Here is a 19,211-nt window from a genome sequence, read left to right as displayed (position 1 = left end):
GTTAAAAACGACCCAAGCTGGGTTAAAAATGGACAAACTCAGCGAATGGGTTGTTTTAACTGAGCGGTTGGGTTAAATGTTTGACCAACATGCTGGTCAGTTTTATTTAACTCAACTATTGTTTAAAAATTACTATATGGCTGGATTAAAATGAACCCAAAATCAACTCATTCGCTGGGTTAAAACAACTCAATCGCTGGGTTAAAACAACCCAACTGCTGGGTTTAAACAACCTAATCACTAACTCAATCGCTGGGTTAAAACAACCTAATCGCTAACCCAATCGCTGGGTTAAAACAACCCAACTGCTGGGTTAAAACAACTCAATCGCTGGGTTAAAACAACTCAATCGCTGGGTTAAAACAACCCAACCGCTGGGTTAAAACAACCCAACTGCTGGGTTTAAACAACCTAATCACTAACTCAATCGCTGGGTTAAAACAACCTAATCGCTAACCCAATCGCTGGGTTAAAACAACCCAACTGCTGGGTTAAAACAACTCAATCGCTGGGTTAAAACAACCCAACTGCTGGGTTTAAACAACCTAATCACTAACTCAATCGCTGGGTTAAAACAACCTAATCGCTAACCCAATCGCTGGGTTAAAACAACCCAACTGCTGGGTTAAAACAACCCAATCGCTGGGTTAAAACAACCCAACTGCTGGGTTAAAACAACCCAACTGCTGGGTTAAAACAACTCAATCGCTGGGTTAAAACAACCTAATCGCTAACCCAATCGCTGGGTTAAAACAACTCAATCGCTGGGTTAAAACAAAACAACCTCTGGGTTTAAACAACTCAATCGCTGGGTTAAAACAACCCAACTGCTGGGTTAAAACAACTCAATCGCTGGGTTAAAACAACCTAATCGCTAACTCAATCGCTGGGTTAAAACAACCCAACTGCTGGGTTTAAACAACTCAATCGCTGGGTTAAAACAACCCAACTGCTGGGTTTAAACAACCTAATCGCTAACTCAATCGCTGGGTTAAAACAACCTAATCGCTAACCCAATCGCTGGGTTAAAACAACTCAATCGCTGGGTTAAAACAACCCAACTGCTGGGTTTAAACAACTCAATCGCTGGGTTAAAACAACTCAATCGCTGGGTTAAAACAAAACAACCTCTGGGTTTAAACAACTCAATCGCTGGGTTAAAACAACCCAACTGCTGGGTTAAAACAACTCAATCGCTGGGTTAAAACAACCTAATCACTAACTCAATCGCTGGGTTAAAACAACCCAACTGCTGGGTTTAAACAACTCAATCGCTGGGTTAAAACAACCCAACTGCTGGGTTTAAACAACCTAATCGCTAACTCAATCGCTGGGTTAAAACAACCTAATCGCTAACCCAATCGCTGGGTTAAAACAACTCAATCGCTGGGTTAAAACAACCCAACTGCTGGGTTTAAACAACTCAATCGCTGGGTTAAAACAACCCAACTGCTGGGTTTAAACAACCTAATCGCTAACTCAATCGCTGGGTTAAAACAACCTAATCGCTAACCCAATCGCTGGGTTAAAACAACCCAACTGCTGGGTTTAAACAACTCAATCGCTGGGTTAAAACAAAACAACCTCTGGGTTAAAACAACCCAACCGCTGGGATAAAACAACTCAATCACTGGGTTAAAACAACCCATTCACTGGATTTGTCCATTTTCAACCAATCTTGGGTTGTTTTTAACCCAACATTTGGATTTTGTGTAAATCTTGCTATTTAATACTGAGATCCTCAGTGTTTCTCTTCTAGATAACTATTGTTTTGACTGTAAATAATCTAATATTTATACATTTGAGAGACGCCTTCATCCAAAGCAACTCACATTGCATTCAATGCATTTATGCTTTCCCTGGGAATCGAACCCATGACCTTGCTGTTGCAGTGCATCTACTGTTTATGTTCCGTATATGTATCTGATATATATTTTATATGTTTTTAAATCAGTGTGTTCTCTTCTTTTGGTTAAAAAAGCTTGGAAGTTAGGATTTTGATCAGGAAAAATATGGACAGATGCACGAGATTTCATAAGTCTTTCTTTTTCGTTTGCTGATGAATGTAATGTAAGAACAACAAAATAAAGAGAAATGTACGAGGGTTAGGAGTATAACACTGATGTATGTGTATGTTGTCATTTTTGTGAGAATGAGTATTTTCTGTAGTTGAACTGTTTAAAACAGGCCCGTGAAGAGTTCCAGGACCGTCCTTTAGACGTCGGAGTCACACGTCCTCTCGTCCTCATCACTCATTCTTAATTTGCCTCATTTGTGCCACGAGAGGTCAACTCAGAAAACCCTCGTCTTTCATTCTCCATCCTCTTCCAGAAAGAGAAACCCCCGGCTTTATTTGCCTGGGTCACTGTAAACATTCATTTAGCTACATGCGGGTCTCTTTATCTCAGCGTTTGTTTCTCTCAGACCTGCTGTTTTGATCAGAATTGACAGTAGCGGCGCGTGTGTCCTATGGCTTTGCAATCAGTGGATGTGAGGCCTCTCGTATCAGGAATCCATTAGGTGTAACGGTGTGTTGCTTCAGGCTCTGTCGGACTATTTCATCAGTAACTGAGCCGCAGATGTGACTCGTCACGTTTTTTATACACTGAATAATGCCGACCCTCATTTGAAAGCAGCGGGTGGATTTTGTTGTGTTTGTCTAGCATGTATGAGCGTGCGGTGTGTGTGTGTGTGTGTGTGTGTGTGTTGTTTGTGAATTGGTTGTGCTGCCAGCTGTCAGAACTGTTTCCCGCAGGTCAGGTGACCTGAGCAGGAGTGGCACGACCGCCCATCTGGCACCAACACACTCACACACACACACACACACACACACACACACACACACACACACACACACACACACAAAGTATTGTATTGTATTGTATACAGTATTGTTCTGACTGAGCAAAATCTATTTCTATTGGGAGAAATCTCTGCTATTCCTTACAAAGGCATTAAAGATTAAAAACTACTTTTATTATTTTATATATATATATATACATATATATATATATATATATATATATATATATATAATAAAAGTAGCTTTTAATTTTTAATATATATTCATATTCCTATGATCAAAGCTGAATTTTCAGCATCATTACTTCATATTTTTGTGGAAACAATGATACCATACAAACATTTGTGGTAGAATTAAAAAAAAGAGAGAAATTAATACTTTTAATTATCCATTAATTATGCATTAAATTGATCAAAAGTGACAGTGAAGACATTTATAATGTTACAAAAGCTTTCTATTTAATAAATGCTTTAATAAATGTAACTAATAAATGTAATAAATGCACATAAATGCTGTTCTTTTAAACTTTCTATTACACTCTGAAAAATACTTGTAAAAAAAGGAAACAAATTTACACAATAAAATACCGTTTTCCATTGAAACAGTAATATACTGTAAAAACAATGCATTCTGGGTAATATTTGTCATTTTAAGAAAAGAGGCCTAGACTACTTTCTCAAAAATGACAAATAATATTACCCAGAATGCATTGTTTTTACAGTATATTACTGTTTTTTAAGGTATTTTTAGTGTTCATCAAAAAATCCTGAAATCAGAAGCAGCACAACTGTTTTCAACATTGATAATCATCATATTAGAATGATTTCTGAAGGATCATGTGACACTGAAGACTGGAGTAATGATGCTGAAAATTCAGCTTTGATCACAGGAATAAATTACACTTTACTATATATAACAACTATTTTACATTTTAATAATATTTCACAATTTTTAATGTATTTTGATCAAATAAATGCAGCCTTGGTGAGCAGAAGAGACTTATTTTGAACATATATAGACTAACTATTCCTGAACGATTATCTAAAGTCCACATATTACGGTTATTTTTCTGTCTTGTTATCTCAAGATAACCTATTTCATCGAGTTAACCTCCTTTGTGTCAACTTTTGACCTTGAAAAAATAAAACTGAAAAATAATAATGCATGAGTGCTTTGGTCATCTGTATGGAAACATCATTATAATGAACTGATGTAGGAAGAGGTCCTGTGTCACAAACCAAATAAATCAAGCAACTTTAGTTTATACTGAAAATGTGGACGGGCTCCAGTTTAGATCTGATTCATCATCTTTCCACACACTGCACTGCAATGATCTCTGTTCTGGAGAAACATCTCAGAGTATCTCTAGGACATAAATGGACCACAATAGCACATCATCATCTGCATTTGTTCATGTGAAGGCTGTAGAGTTGATGAGTTGGTGATCAGCAGAACTGTCCGCTGATAGCAGATGGTGTGTGTACTTCTCTCAGCCAGGGGTCTGAGCGCTTTGTCCTTGAAGAAGGTTCACATCCACAAATCAGCAACTTGAGCAGCTTTCACTGGTGCTGGGAAAGGAAGTTTGTAGTAATGAAAGCATGAATATTCTTTGAAAGTGCTCGCCGATGGAGAGACGTTTTGATTAATGCTTTTCAGATGACTATTGATTCTTCGTCTGGAGTGAAATTGTGTTTCCTAGTTGTTGTATTTTTCACCGGTGGACTCTGGAGGCGATACGAGGGCTCGGGTAGACACTGACCCTGGTGTTTTTCACCGGCTGTGAGGTGATGTGGGTTATGAACACACACACACACACACACTGTGCTCCAATTACTGCATCTAGTGTGTTCAGCACAATATCAACTCATAATCACAACACACACATTGGAATTTCATCATATTAATATGCAGCCGTGATCAAAGCACAGGAGAGGAACAAGGTTAAAGTTCATAGTTTCACTTTGTTTGGATGTTTCACTCTTTAAAGTCATGAAAGTGAAGCTGTGCTAGTCTTTTCTTCCCTATTGTGACGTATATCCGAGTGAAACGGTGTAGTGGCAAATCAGATCCCCCCCACCCGAAATCGAGTCTCCATTAGGACCCCAAGCGATCCCAATGGTTCAAATTGCTTTTAGCGCCTGATTACAATTCATACAAAATCATGTTATGATGAATGCTGTTTTAACTACGTTATAATTAACCATTTATGTCTTTATTATTTAGATTATGTACTAGCTTAGCATACACACTCTAAAGAAATAAGTGTAAAAAAACTAATCAAATGTACACAGTAAAATACCGTTTTCCATTGAAACAGTAACATACCATGCATTCTGGGTAATATTCGTCATTTTATTAAAAGAGGCCTATAGGTTAATTTCTCAAAAACGACAAAGAATATTACCCAAAATGCATTGTAATATACAGAAGTAATATACTGTAAAAACAATGCATTCTGGGTAGTATTATTTGTCGTTTTTCGAGAAAGTAGCCTATAGGCCTCTTTTCTTAAAATGACAAATATTACCCAGAATGCATTGTTTTTATGGTATATTACTGTTTCAGTGGAAAACGGTATTTCATTACGTAAATTTATTTAGTTTTTTTACGGTTATTTTTTAGAGTGAAACCCAATTAGCCTGATAGCTTAGTTTATATATGCATTTGCATGTATTCACAATCATCTTTAATGTAATTATGTGTTAAATTAAGTGTTAAATGTCCAAATATTTCAGTTATAAACAAAACAAATTAATGATGTTAAATTATTTACTTAATAGACTATTATTATTATTATTCATTAATTAACAGTTAATCAAGTGTATGTTCAATTGGTTTTATTATGCATTAATTAGTTTTCTTACACATATAGTAAGCTATGCTTATTTTAAATTAATATCATTTGTATATACTTTTTAGACAGACACGATTTTGATGGGGGACCCGATTTCATTTGATATCAACCCGATATCATTGACGAACAAGAACAAATGTAGGGCGGGGCTTGATTTTGTCTGTGGGAATTGATTGGATGGTTGTGGTTTGCTATTGGTGGATCTCATGTGAGTGACAGGTTGCCCCGCCCTCATCATCAGAGAAGAGATGCTACAAGAGGGAGAAGATATTCTGATTCAAGATTATGAGGAACATGAATTTAACACAATAATGATGTGCACCGATAAATCATTTAGAATAAACACTGCAATATTCCATAAAAATGTTTTGATTTCGTGATGACTTTCCAGTGAAGCACACAGGTGATGTCAGATCCGTCACACTGCTGCTAATGAGCGCGGCCTGCGAACCTGCAGCACTCTGACAATCCTGCCGTCTGTGTTTGTCATTTTCCCCTCTTCCAGTCCTCTAACCCTCCAGATTCCTCCCAAGCCGCAATCGCTCCTCGATGTTTCCCTCGGGTGTGTTTTCCTCCCCTCCTCTTTTCATTATGTAGATGTGTCTTTGCGCGCTCGTGCTCCTGCTGTCTGCGTTTGCTATATTCCTTTTTTATTTCGTATATTTTTCTGTTGATTTGTCTCGCAGCGGGAGTGGAGAGGGCATCAATCACTGTCACTTAGTGTCGCTCATCTTAAAGACGGGATACTTCTCCCTCTCACCCCGCCACCCATCTGAATTTTAAAACTCACTCAATACATAAATCTGCGGAGGGCTCGGGCGCCCGTCGGCAATCTGACTCAAATATATGTTTACACGTTTACAAATGAGGAATGCGCCGGAGCGCCGTCACTTCTTATTCCTTACGGCCGGCCGGTGCGCCGCCGCCGCTCGAAGCTCGTAGTGCGGGACTCGCGCTCGTGCAGCTCTTATTTAGATGAATGATTAAAGTTACGGCCCAGCCAGGACTCTCCACCCAGCGATCTTATTTAAAGAAGAATGGGGGAGCTGTCATCTTTTGATGCATCGCCTGCCGTCCCGCATGCAAAGCGGAGGCGCGCGCGTTCACTGACACTGGAACGAGCCTGCAATCATTGCTGGAAGTTGCTGCGCTTCTAAGCCACCAGAAAAGCAGTTCGTTTTCAGTGTTGCCGATCCGGAGGTAGAGCTGGTGGCGGTGAGACAAAGTTGAGAAAAGTTATATTTTATGCAAATGAGTGAAGACAGTGCAGGTCACGTGCTCCGCTGCATTACAGTTACATAAATTGGAATGTCAACTAACGTCACACTGAAAACTGAACACAATGGACTAAGGCAAAGCCAAATTTTGAACAATGCACGAAGGAAGCTATAAATGGCACAGATTTATTTTATTATTGTTAGAAATATGAAAGCAAAAAAGTAATTTGAAGCTCTTTTTTTGTTTGTTTTTAAGTTTGTTTTTAAAAATTTGTTTTTAAGTTGTAATTTAAATGTTTAATTTTATCTATTTTATTATTTTATTTATTTTATATTGTCTTCTATGTTGTTTTATTCTGATTTTATTTTATTTATTATTATTTTTCTATACTCTGTTCAGCACTTTGGTCAGCTTTGCTGTGTTTAAATGTGCTATATAAATAAAATTTACTTACTATTTTATCTTTAACTTTATCTATCTATCTATCTACACTCTAAAAAATGCTGAGTTAAAAACAACCCAAGTTGGGTTGAAAATGGACAAACCCAGCGAATGGGTTGTTTTAATCCAGCGAATGGGTTGCTTTAACTCAGCGATTGGGTTGTTTTAAACCCAGCGAATGGGTCGTTTTAACCCAGCAATTGGGTCGTTTTAACCCAGCGATTGGGTCGTTTTAAACCCAGCAATTGGGTCATTTTAACCCAGCAATTGGGTCGTTTTAACCCAGCGAATGGGCTGTTTTAACCCAGCGATTGGGTCGTTTTAACCCAGCGAATGGGTTGCTTTAACTCAGCGATTGGGTTGTTTTAAATCCAGCGAATGGGTCGTTTTAACCCAGCAAATGGGCTGTTTTAACCCAGCGATTGGGCTGTTTTAACCCAGCGATTGGGTCGTTTTAACCCAGCGAATGGGTTGCTTTAACTCAGCGATTGGGTTGTTTTAAATCCAGCAAATGGGTCGTTTTAACCCAGCGATTGGGTCGTTTTAACCCAGCGATTGGGTGGTTTTAAACCCAGTGAATGGGTCGTTTTAACCCAGCGATTGGGTTGTTTTAACCCAGCGAATGGGCTGTTTTAACCCAGCGATTGGGTTGTTTTAACCCAGCGAATGGGTTGTTTTAACCCAGCGATTGGGTTGTTTTAACCCAGCGAATGAGTTGTTTTAATCCAGTGAACTGGTTTGTTTTAACCCAGCGAATGGGATGTTTTAATCCAGTGAATGGGTCGTTTTAACCCAGCAATTGGGTCGTTTTAACCCAGCGAATGGGCTGTTTTAACCCAGCGATTGGGCTGTTTTAACCCAGCGATTGGGTCGTTTTAACCCAGCGAATGGGTTGCTTTAACTCAGCGATTGGGTTGTTTTAAATCCAGCGAATGGGTCGTTTTAACCCAGCAAATGGGCTGTTTTAACCCAGCGATTGGGCTGTTTTAACCCAGCGATTGGGTCGTTTTAACCCAGCGAATGGGTTGCTTTAACTCAGCGATTGGGTTGTTTTAAATCCAGCAAATGGGTCGTTTTAACCCAGCGATTGGGTCGTTTTAACCCAGCGATTGGGTGGTTTTAAACCCAGTGAATGGGTCGTTTTAACCCAGCGATTGGGTCGTTTTAACCCAGCGAATGGGCTGTTTTAACCCAGCGATTGGGTTGTTTTAACCCAGCGAATGGGTTGTTTTAACCCAGCGATTGGGTTGTTTTAACCCAGCGAATGAGTTGTTTTAATCCAGTGAACTGGTTTGTTTTAACCCAGCGAATGGGATGTTTTAATCCAGTGAATGGGTCGTTTTAACCCAGCGATTGGGTCGTTTTAACCCAGCGAATGGGCTGTTTTAACCCAGCGATTGGGTTGTTTTAACCCAGCGAATGGGTTGTTTTAACCCAGCGATTGGGTTGTTTTAACCCAGCGAATGGGATGTTTTAATCCAGTGAATGGGTTTGTTTTAACCCAGCGATTGGGTTGTTTTAACCCAGCGAATGGGATGTTTTAATCCAGTGAATGGGTTTGTTTTAACCCAGCGATTGGGTTGTTTTAACCCAGCGGTTTGGTTAAATGTTTGGGGTAAATTTTGGGGTTAAATGGGTTAAATAAAACTGCCCAGCACGTTGGGCAAACATTTAACCCAACCGCTGGGTTAAAACAACCCAGTCACTGGGTTTGTCTATTTTCAACCCAACTTTGGTTGTTTTTAACCCTGCATTTTTTAGTGTATGATTAAGATTATTAAACCATCCAATAATGTATATAAAATCTATCTATCTATCTATCTATCTATCTATCTATCATCTGTCTGTATCTTCTGTGATCTTGCATGCATATATTTTTCAATAAAGTTGTCAATAATACACCATCTACTGCTAGTCATGGTGACCAAATGAAAATGAATGACTGGCTGTTTGTGTTCATTATCTCTGAAAACTGTTTTTCTGATATTCCTTTTGAAATAAATAAATATAAATCAATTGCATTCACTTTGATGGAAACATAGCTAGTATGAAGACATGTTCATTTGTTAAACGCGTCTGCAGTGTAAACGGTTTTGTTTATTTTCATGTGACTCCCAGCTACCGCTATGTTTTTCTCTCTTTCTTTTCTCCCACTCTCTTTTCTCTGTCTTTCTTCACTCTCTCTGAATGATGGATCACTGTGGGTTTTGTCGGTATGATGATTCGCTCTCCCTCCCTGTCGGGCTCCTGTGGGATGGGCGCGTGTGCCGGTGATCTATGGCCCGTGAAGTTCCTCAGTGCTGGTGGTCGGTAACGGGGCTGTGTATCCTCTGGGGCGCTGTGAGGAGAACGTGCATTATCTGTCGAGTCCTTCAGGGCCAGAGAGGCGAATCAAGCCTGAAATAGAGCTCTCCTCCAAAGCTTAAGCACCAGGCGATGACATAAACAACACAGTTCTTCTCTTCCCTTCCTTCCCATCAGCGTTTTCCTCCAGTCACACTCAAACAGATGGGACTATCGTCAACTCTCAGTCACAGAATTGCACTTAATTAGCAGTGTTTTACGCAAAATTTTTACCCAATTAGAGTCGTTCTTCACACATTACCTGTATTGAAATTCATTTTGAGTCTCCATGCACTTCAAGTGTAGAACGGCAGTGTGTGCAGCAGATCGGTCATTTGAGGTTGCATTAGGATGCTTCATTAGATGGAAGCTCACTCGATATCCAAACAGACACTTTTGCTTTAGACCAATTTGCAACCACCTAGCAATGCCTTAGAAACCCCTCCGAAGACCCTAGCAACTACATAGAAATCTTCTTGTGCTATAGGACACGATGAAATCACAGCAGGTCACGCTCTCCAGCAGATTTTATATACATGATTGGTTGGTTTAATGATCTTGATCATACACTCTAAGAAATGCTGGGTTAAAAACAACCCAAGTTGGGTTGAAAATGGACAAACCCGGCGATTAGGTTGTTTTAACCCAATGGTTGGGTTAAATGTTTGACCAACGTGCTGGGCAGTTTTATTTAACTCAACTGTTGTTTAAAAATGATTGTATGGTTGGCTTAAAATGAACCCAAAATAGGTTGGAAAATAAAAATCAGACACATAATTACTAGAGGCAACAATAATAATCAAAAGGTACATTTATTAATAAGCAGTTTAATACATGTTTATTGGTTAATTATTATTCATTAAACTTATTAATAAATGTTCTTTTATTAAACATGTTAACAAATGTTCATTTCCAACATACATTGGGTTCATTTTAAGCAAGAAATACAGTATTTTTTTAACAATAGTTGAGTTAAATAAAACTAAAAAAAACTACCCAGCAGGTTGGGCAAAAATTTAACCCAACCACTAGGTTAAAACAAACCAATTCGCTGGATTAAAACAACCCATTCGCTGGGTTAAAACATCCCAGTCGCTGGGTTAAAACATCCTAATCGCTGGGTTAAAACAACCCATTCGCTGGGTTAAAACATCCCATTCGCTGGGTTAAAACAAGCCATTCGCTGGGTTAAAACAAGCCATTCGCTGGGTTAAAACAAGCCATTCGCTGGGTTAAAACAAGCCATTCGCTGGGTTAAAACATCCTAATCGCTGGGTTAAAACAACCCATTCGCTGGGTTAAAACATCCCATTCGCTGGGTTAAAACAAGCCATTCGCTGGGTTAAAACATCCCATTCGCTGGGTTAAAACAAGCCATTCGCTGGGTTAAAACATCCCAAACGCTGGGTTAAAACATCCCATTCGCTGGGTTAAAACAAGCCATTCGCTGGGTTAAAACATCCCATTCGCTGGGTTAAAACAAGCCATTCGCTGGGTTAAAACATCCCATTCGCTGGGTTAAAACAAGCCATTCGCTGGGTTAAAACATCCCAAACGCTGGGTTAAAACATCCCATTCGCTGGGTTAAAACAAGCCATTCGCTGGGTTAAAACATCCCATTCGCTGGGTTAAAACAAGCCATTCGCTGGGTTAAAACATCCCATTCGCTGGGTTAAAACAAGCCATTCGCTGGGTTAAAACAACCCATTCGCTGGGTTAAAACAACCCAATCGCTGGGTTAAAACATCCCATTCGCTGGGTTAAAACATCCCAATTGCTGGGTTAAAACATCCCAATTGCTGGGTTAAAACAACCCATTCACTGGGTTAAAACATCCCAATTGCTGGGTTTGTCCATTTTCAACCCAACTTGGGTTGTTTTTAACAAAAACATTTTTTAGAGTGTATGAAGTTCATTAAGCCCTTCATGCAGCCACAGATGAAAGCTGTCACATTTCAGAATGATAAATAGCTGGTCTGAGATCAGGTTTTTCTAGACTGTGTCCACTATGACGTGAGAATGTAAGAGCTGATCTGAGATCTAATGCGTCTTTAGCAATGCCTTTGGCATTATCTAACAAACAGCTTGAAGGTGAAGCTCTTCCAGGTCTTGATCATATTTCAGCAGATGTCTTTATGGACACTCTATGCGGTTAACAGGAAATCAGACACAGATCATATTATCTCACTTCACTCTGTCGATATGTGCAGCTGTTTATTAGCTCCTAAATCTAATTTTGAGGTTCCAAACCTGCTCATATGCTAAGAACTCAATTGGTCCAGCTGAAGCTATTCTAAGATCACTGTCAAAGTTCTCGCAGCCTTCAAGATTTCAGTCTTGTTCTAGTTCCAGAAGAAAGCTCAAGACTGTGTTTCATTGTGCTTTAGTGGTAAAAACCAGTTCCAGAATTTCTGTAAAGTATAAATTAGGACTGCATTTAGCAAAGTCCATTGATTCAGTTTGAAATCTTATAATCGGCTCTTGTAAATGTGTGCGTGTGATTCTGAATCTGCTCATCTATGGTTTTAGCATTTTAAACTGTAACTTATTTTTGTTCATGTTTTGATTATAAAGCATGTTTGTGCATCTTTGTTTACAATAAGATATTTTGATATCTAATATATGACATCCAAGACATTTTATGTCTGGCTTAAGTGTATGCGTATACACCAGGTTATATATTACACCAGTAGATGGCGACAAGCGACTATCTTTGTGACTGACTAATGATTAATTCATTCATATGATTTGTTTGAAAACACTGATTGATTCAGGAACAAAACACATGCTGTGTCCAAAAGCTTCAAAGGCATCAAGGCACTTCCGAATTCAATGTTAGCTTCACTTTCTGTCTCCTGAGATAATTTCATCTGATCAATTTTTGAAGGCAGCATAGATGTATAATATTTATCTAATGTCATTTCTAGCAAGAAATTTCTATTGTAGTAATTAAATTTCCGCTTAGTTATCACCAAAGTTCTCTCTATTTTGCTGTAGATCATTAAACCATTACGCTGCCTCAAAGTCTGTCCGAAATCAATTTCGTGAGGTTACTTCACGCGCAAATGCTGCCTAGAAAGTCATTGCCTGATAAGGCAGTGAGGTAACAAGTCTGCTGCCTTAGTTTTCGGACACATCCAAGAGATGAGTCACTGAATCATTCATTCAAAAGACTCGTTTAAAACCTTGATTCATTCAGGAACAAAACAAGGGATGTCTGAGGAATTGAATCATTCACTCAACCGATCTGATCAAAAACACTGATTCATTTCGGAACAAAACAAGAAATGAGTGAGTATTTGAATCATTCACTCAACTCATTCGTGAAAAACACTGGTTTATTCAGTAGTCTTTATGAGTGACTCACTCAGTCATTCATTTATTTGATTTGTTCAAAACACTGATATATTCAAGAAAAAACCATGGCTGATTCGACGGCTACCTGTGTTGCTCTGAGACGCTCAGCAGGTAATTCACCCGTGGCTTTGATTACATCTGTTTACATTGGCGAATCAAACTGGGAATATTGTGTCTAAAATGCTCAATATGAACTTCTTGTTATTGAATTTTTGGTTTGAGTCTAAAACAGCAAGCTTGCGAGTGTGATATTGCTGTGGTTAGTAATTTCTGTTCCCTCTAAATCTTTACGGTTATTGACAGTGTCGATACATATATTTCTTTTCTCAAACGTTATGCTCTAATTAAGATCTGCTGTATATCGAATTGAACCATGTAAACTTTCCTATGGAATCTTTGCCATTTAGGAAATCAATACAGCAGCATTGAAAGGTCAGTCTTTCCTTTACTTTCCTCTTGGTCTGAACTTCTTTGTGAGCTTCATTTAAGTATCATCCTTTGTCTGTTGTCTCAGATGTATCTAATATTCCTCAGGAGAAATAAAATAGTCACAAATGAGTCAATAACTGTCATTTAGTAAGAGAGAATGAATATAGCAACACAGATCTTTTGATGAAAAATGTGCGCTCATTTTGAGATCTCTCAGTTTTAAATGACTAGGTATCAAATCCAAGCAAGTTTGAGACTCTTTGAAACTCTAAAGAAGACACATGTGAGATTACTGGGTCTGTTTTCCAAGTGAAATGTCTCTTTTTGCTCTCTATTTAGTCTCATTGCTTTCTAAAAGAAACTAAGTTGACATATTAAAGTGAAAATGTGCTTTATGTTTCTCCTGTGGGGTGTGATGATCTGCTCTTCAGATCTAAGCACATCTAATATTCCCTGGATCTGCATCGTTCTAAACTTCTCCATTATTTTCGGCAGGTCTTGAAGTGTTTCGGTGACGTTTGTTCTGTGTATTTTTATGAATTCTCCAATATCCCCCAACAGAAAGCCTCCAGACCCCTTATACTTCATGAGTAATAAATAATCTCTTTAGCCATGACTGAGCCAAGATAAAAATGAATTGCTTTCATCCAGTTACCCATCATGCCATGAGACCCTGGGCGTCCCCGACAACAGCCAGCGTGAATGATGTCACACCTGTAGGCTGTGGTAATTACGGCCCTCCGGCTCACTTTCCCCCAGTTTGCATGCAGAGGAGTCACGCTGTACCAAATCTGTATTCTGGATAAAAATCTGATCCTACCAATAAAATGAGCTTTTTTGGGTTCATATGCGAATCCATGAAATCTCTTTCACGTGACTCGAGTCAGAGCTTTAGTGCCGCTTTGACCTCCGTGTGAAAAGTGTGATTTTACGACATGATGCACTTACTGTATATATAGTGTACTTCAACATTCCACACTTTGTTTTTCAGTTATTTAAGTGCATCATCTAGGCATTTAAAGAGCATATTATGCACTTTCTCAAAATCTTGATGTTGTTTTTGTGCTCTACTAGAACAGGTTTTCCTGCTTGAATGTTGATTATTTTCCTCATATTCTCCATTGTTCAGCTCCTCTCTTCCCAGTCTGTCAGTAACGCTCTGTTTAGTTCCTGTCTCTATGAAGCCCCTCCTTCTGAAAAGCACAATGTGCTCTGATTGGTCGGCTGGAGCAGTGTGTTGTGATTGGTGTTTGGGAAATGTCCCTCCCCTTACCATATCCGCCAGTTTCAACTAACTCTACCAGGCCCCGCCCCTTTATTCTGCGTATGAATTATTTAAATGAGGAATATTGTGATGTGTTCGTTGTCGTCATTCGTCAATCTAAATTAACGATCTTTAATCCATTTCTTCCATTCTTATTCTGTCCTGAGACACACACCATGTGATTGTTCAATAATCATTGACTGTGTGTTGAAAGGTCAACTGCAAGCGGGGTCAAAGTTGAACTTTGAGCGTCACGTTGTGCAACTCAGCGCTGATGAAAGAACGCTTACATCGCTGACGGAGTGTATTTTGAGGCTGTGGATGATGTTTTGCGTCTAGTCAAGCTATTAATGGAGAAGTTCATTTGTGATCTTCACAGTAACAGTGTTTGATCTCCTGCTCCTCGAACATCAGCGGCGCGTCTGTAAATAGTGGACCTTGGCCAGAAGGGTGAAAGTCAAGCATGTCGAGGCGCTGCGGTGGTCTCTGGTGGTCTGTGGCGGTCTGTGCAGCGTGAGGGTCGAGGCTGAACAGGTGTAGGTCAGGTAGACAGTGAGATCAAGAGGTCTGATGCTTTCAGAACTAATCTGAACTGCTGTCACACACACACACACACACACTTCTAATGAGATAATGGGGCTGAAGGTTTGGCTCCTGTGTCTCATGAAGTCAAGCAATGTGTGTATGTGTGTGTGTGTGTGTGTGTGTGTGTGTGTGTGAGTGAGAGAGAGAGAGTGAGAGAGAGAGAGAGAGAGAGAGAGTGGGTGAGATCCTGTTTTATTTTCACACATTAGTGGCGCAGCTTCCACATCCAGTTATTTTAGCTGAACAAAAACTATCTGTTATGCTGCTTTATATAGCAGTCTGGTATTTTGTTATCACATTATTTGAAATTATTATAAATTTTTATAAATTAAATTATTATTATTATAAGCATACTGGTTGGTAGTAGGGCTGGGGAGAAAAATCATTTTTTTTTAGGATTCTAACATTTTTTTAAATGGATATTAATTCATATTAAATTGCTTTATTTTAGTCCTTGCTTATAGACGAGGCAGGGGAAAGTTGCCCCTTTTATTTCAGAAGACGGCAGGGCTCGACAGTAAGGACTGCCCGATGGCCCGGGGTCAGTGTAAACGTTGTTCAGGACAGTTAACGCTACTGTCACTTGCCCAATCAGGCCAGTGCTGCATCAGACAGCGTGCGAATGCTGAATCGAGCGCAAGAGCCTGTCTTCTTGCGCTCGAACGGACATATTCACACAAAATTACATTAAAAAATGCCATGTATCCTAGTAAGCATAGTCTGTTAAATCTTAAAGGGCACCTTTTATGCCCCTTTCACAAGATGTAATATAAGTCTCTGGTGTCTCCAGAATGTGTCTGTGAAGTTTCAGCTCAAAATACCCCACAGATCATTTATTATAGCTTGTCAAATTTGCCCCTATTTGGGTAAAAACACGCTGTTTTTGTGTGTGTCCCTTTAAATGCAAATGAGCTGCTGCTCCCGCCCCCTTTCCAGAAGAGGGCGGAGCTTTAACAGCTCACGCTTCGGTCGCTCAACAACAACAAAGCTGGAGAATCTCACGCAGCCAAAATGAGGATTGTCAGTAACAGGTGTTCAGCCTTACATTGTTCAAACCGGAGTCGACACTGATGGAGAGACTCAGGAAGAAGTTACAACTTTTAGATGTTTCTGAATGGTTAGTGGATAAATTTATGTAGTTGCTGTGGAGTTGATTCAACTCATCCACTAGCATGTGCCGTCATGTTAAACTTTTGTGCAAAACCCGTATGGTCGCCTACAATACATAGCGTACCTGTGGGTGGAAATGTGCAGCTTGAGGGGTGGTAATGTTATAATAAGATCCCCTTCCTATGTCACAAAGGGAGCGAAATCTGAGCGGCTCGTTTTTTCACATACTTGCAGAGAAATGCTTGCTAAAACAAAATTACTGGGTTGTCATTTTTCACGTTTTCTGGGTTGGTAGATGCACCAGGGACCCGATTATAGCACTTAAACACAGAAAAAGTCAGATTTTCATGTTATGTCCCCTTTAAGTGAACATAAACAGATGATAAATAAAACACGTGCAGCTCTTAAAGTGACAGCAGCCTAATAAACCTGCTGCTGTCTTTGTTTTAACGTTAATCAAACAACAAAGACTCACTGCTCTTGACTGTAACTTTAATAAGGATTAATCTGTATTTAATTTATACAATTTATACAATACATATCGTATCGGCACCCAAGTATCGTGATAGTATGGAAACGGGAGATAACGTCCCAGCCCTAGTTTTCACTGTTACTGAAATCAGAAATCAAATGTCTCAGAAAATAGCTCCATATTTGTCATATATTTTGCCATTATTATTTTAATATTTACATTCCTAGTCAGTGCCTGAATTTGAATTGAGGATGCAGATATGCAATTCAAATTAAAGAAAGTAGAAATTTGAATTTTTGGTTTTAGATTTGTAAAATAATCCACAATTCAAACTGTCAATGTTAATTTTTATAAAGTGATCTGGAAAACATTATGTACAACTACAGTCTGCTTTGTTAGCTGTTAATTGCTTAAAAATACATTCGAATGAGTAATTATTCAGAATGAATGCCATAATTATTTATGTTTTTGTTGCAAAACTTGTTGTCTTTTGTGCTCAATTTAATGGCAGTAAAGTATAATATTTCTTCTGTATATTAGTGTCTGTTGTTTAATTTTGGAGTTACTGCATTTTTCTTTATTGTACACTTTAGTACAATGTCTGTTGTTTTTAATCATGCTTTATAAATGAACCACGACTTGACTAAAGGTTCAATAAACCAATTAACAAAAGCTTAGAGAAAGGAGGAAACATCTTGATGGACTTTTACAGTTTCACTCGGAGATGAATGTTCATTCCTCCCTTGATTTGATCAACTTGAATGAGTTTATTCAGGGTGTAAAAAGCAGCAGCTTTGACAAGGATCTTCTCAGCGCCGTCTTTACACAGTTAGTGTGATTAAAGTGTTCGGGTTGTTTGTCTCTTTATCCTCATGTTATGACAAGGGCTGCAATAAGCGCGACTCGTTTTAATGAGATTCTTCACTTTCAGAGTCAATAATCAGAAAGCGCTTTACACCTGAACTCGTTTACCGCACACGCTCTCTCATATTCACCTCTCTCAGCGAGACTGACCCATATATGAACACGCTGTCATCGTTTACACACTAACCTCGCTGCCGTTTTCAGCCGCTGATCGACTCCTTGCAATGAAATCAGTGACTGTCAAACTCCAAAAACACCATAGAGCATTTCAGAACGATTAAATAATAAATAATATAGTTATATTTGATCATTCAACTAAGAATAAAAATTATATAGGCATATTTAAACAAACTAAAAATGACTAAATATAGTGCATGGTATTTTATTTTATGATGTTTTTGGTCATTTTGTGTGAGTAAATGATGACAGAATCTTCATTCTTGGCTGAACTATTCCTTCAACTTTCACTAATAAGATCATCTTCTTCTTCTTTTGTGGCAATTCAGTCTCTCACTTTCTTTTCCTACATGTTTCATTTCTCTCTTCCGCAGTGTTATCAGTCTCAGCTCCGTTTCTCTCGTCTCTGATACTTTATAACTCACTCACTCTCGCTCCGTGATAATCCCTCTCTCTCTCTCTCTCTCCCTCTCTCTCTTTCTCTCTCTCTCTCTCTTCCCAGCGGTTTATCTCTTTTCCTCTGGGCTGTATTTCTCGTCTCATAATTAAATGTCATTTTCATTTTAAAGGAAAAGAAGGCAAAAGTTTCTTACAAGATTATTGTCAGAATATAGAGTTCTCAAACTATTTCTCTGTGAGTGTGACTGAGAGGAAGCCTTCGTGATGCTTAAATGCTGTCTAGGTAGGACAGTCAAAAGTTTTGGAATAATTAATATTTAAGTCTCTTTCTGTTCACAGAGGCTGCATTTATTTGATTAAAAATACAGTAAAAATTGTGAAATATTTTTACAATGTAAATCAGTTGTTTTCTATGTGAATATATAGTAAAGTGTAATTTATTCCTGTGATCAAAGCTGAATTTTCAGCATCATTACTCCAGTCTTCAGTGTCACATGATCCTTCAGAAATCAATCTAATATGATGATTTGCTGTTTAAAATAGTTGTGCTGCTTCATATTTTTGTGGAAACAGTCATACACCATTGAAAGGTTTGTATAAATTGATTTTAAAGACATTTATAATGTTAAAAATTTCAAATAAATGCTGTTCTTTTGAACTTTCTATTCATCAAAGAATCCTGAAAAATAAAATGTATCACCAAAAAACTGTTTTCAACATTGATAATAATCATAAATGTTTCTTGATCATCAAATCATCATATTAGAATGATTTCTGAAGGATCATGTGACACTGAAGACTGGAGTAATGATGCTGAAAATTCAGCTTTGATCACAGGAATAAATTACACTTTACTATATATTAACATAGAAAACAGCTGATTTACATTGTAAAA

At 38.5% G+C, this 19,211-nt stretch overlaps 1 protein-coding gene across 5 annotated transcripts in view; it reads left to right on the top strand.

The window, feature by feature from the left end:
- LOC127513884 (neurexophilin-2) overlaps nucleotides 1-19,211 on the top strand; it is a 201,389-nt gene that overhangs the window by 167,622 nt on the left and 14,556 nt on the right. For 4 of the 5 annotated variants that reach the window (XM_051896027.1, XM_051896026.1, XM_051896028.1 and 1 more), the window contains exon 2: nucleotides 16,326-16,411. The exons of the other annotated variant lie outside the window; for it this stretch is intronic. In XM_051896027.1, the coding sequence (XP_051751987.1) occupies nucleotides 16,409-16,411 (3 nt within the window). In that variant the 5' untranslated portion in view covers nucleotides 16,326-16,408. The remainder of the gene's footprint in view (nucleotides 1-16,325; nucleotides 16,412-19,211) is intronic. 5 annotated transcript variants of the gene reach the window in all.

Source organism: Ctenopharyngodon idella, chromosome 6, assembly GCF_019924925.1.
Source record: "Ctenopharyngodon idella isolate HZGC_01 chromosome 6, HZGC01, whole genome shotgun sequence".
Classification (NCBI taxonomy): Eukaryota; Metazoa; Chordata; class Actinopteri; order Cypriniformes; family Xenocyprididae; genus Ctenopharyngodon; species Ctenopharyngodon idella.
This window is presented reverse-complemented; position numbering and strand designations above follow the sequence as displayed.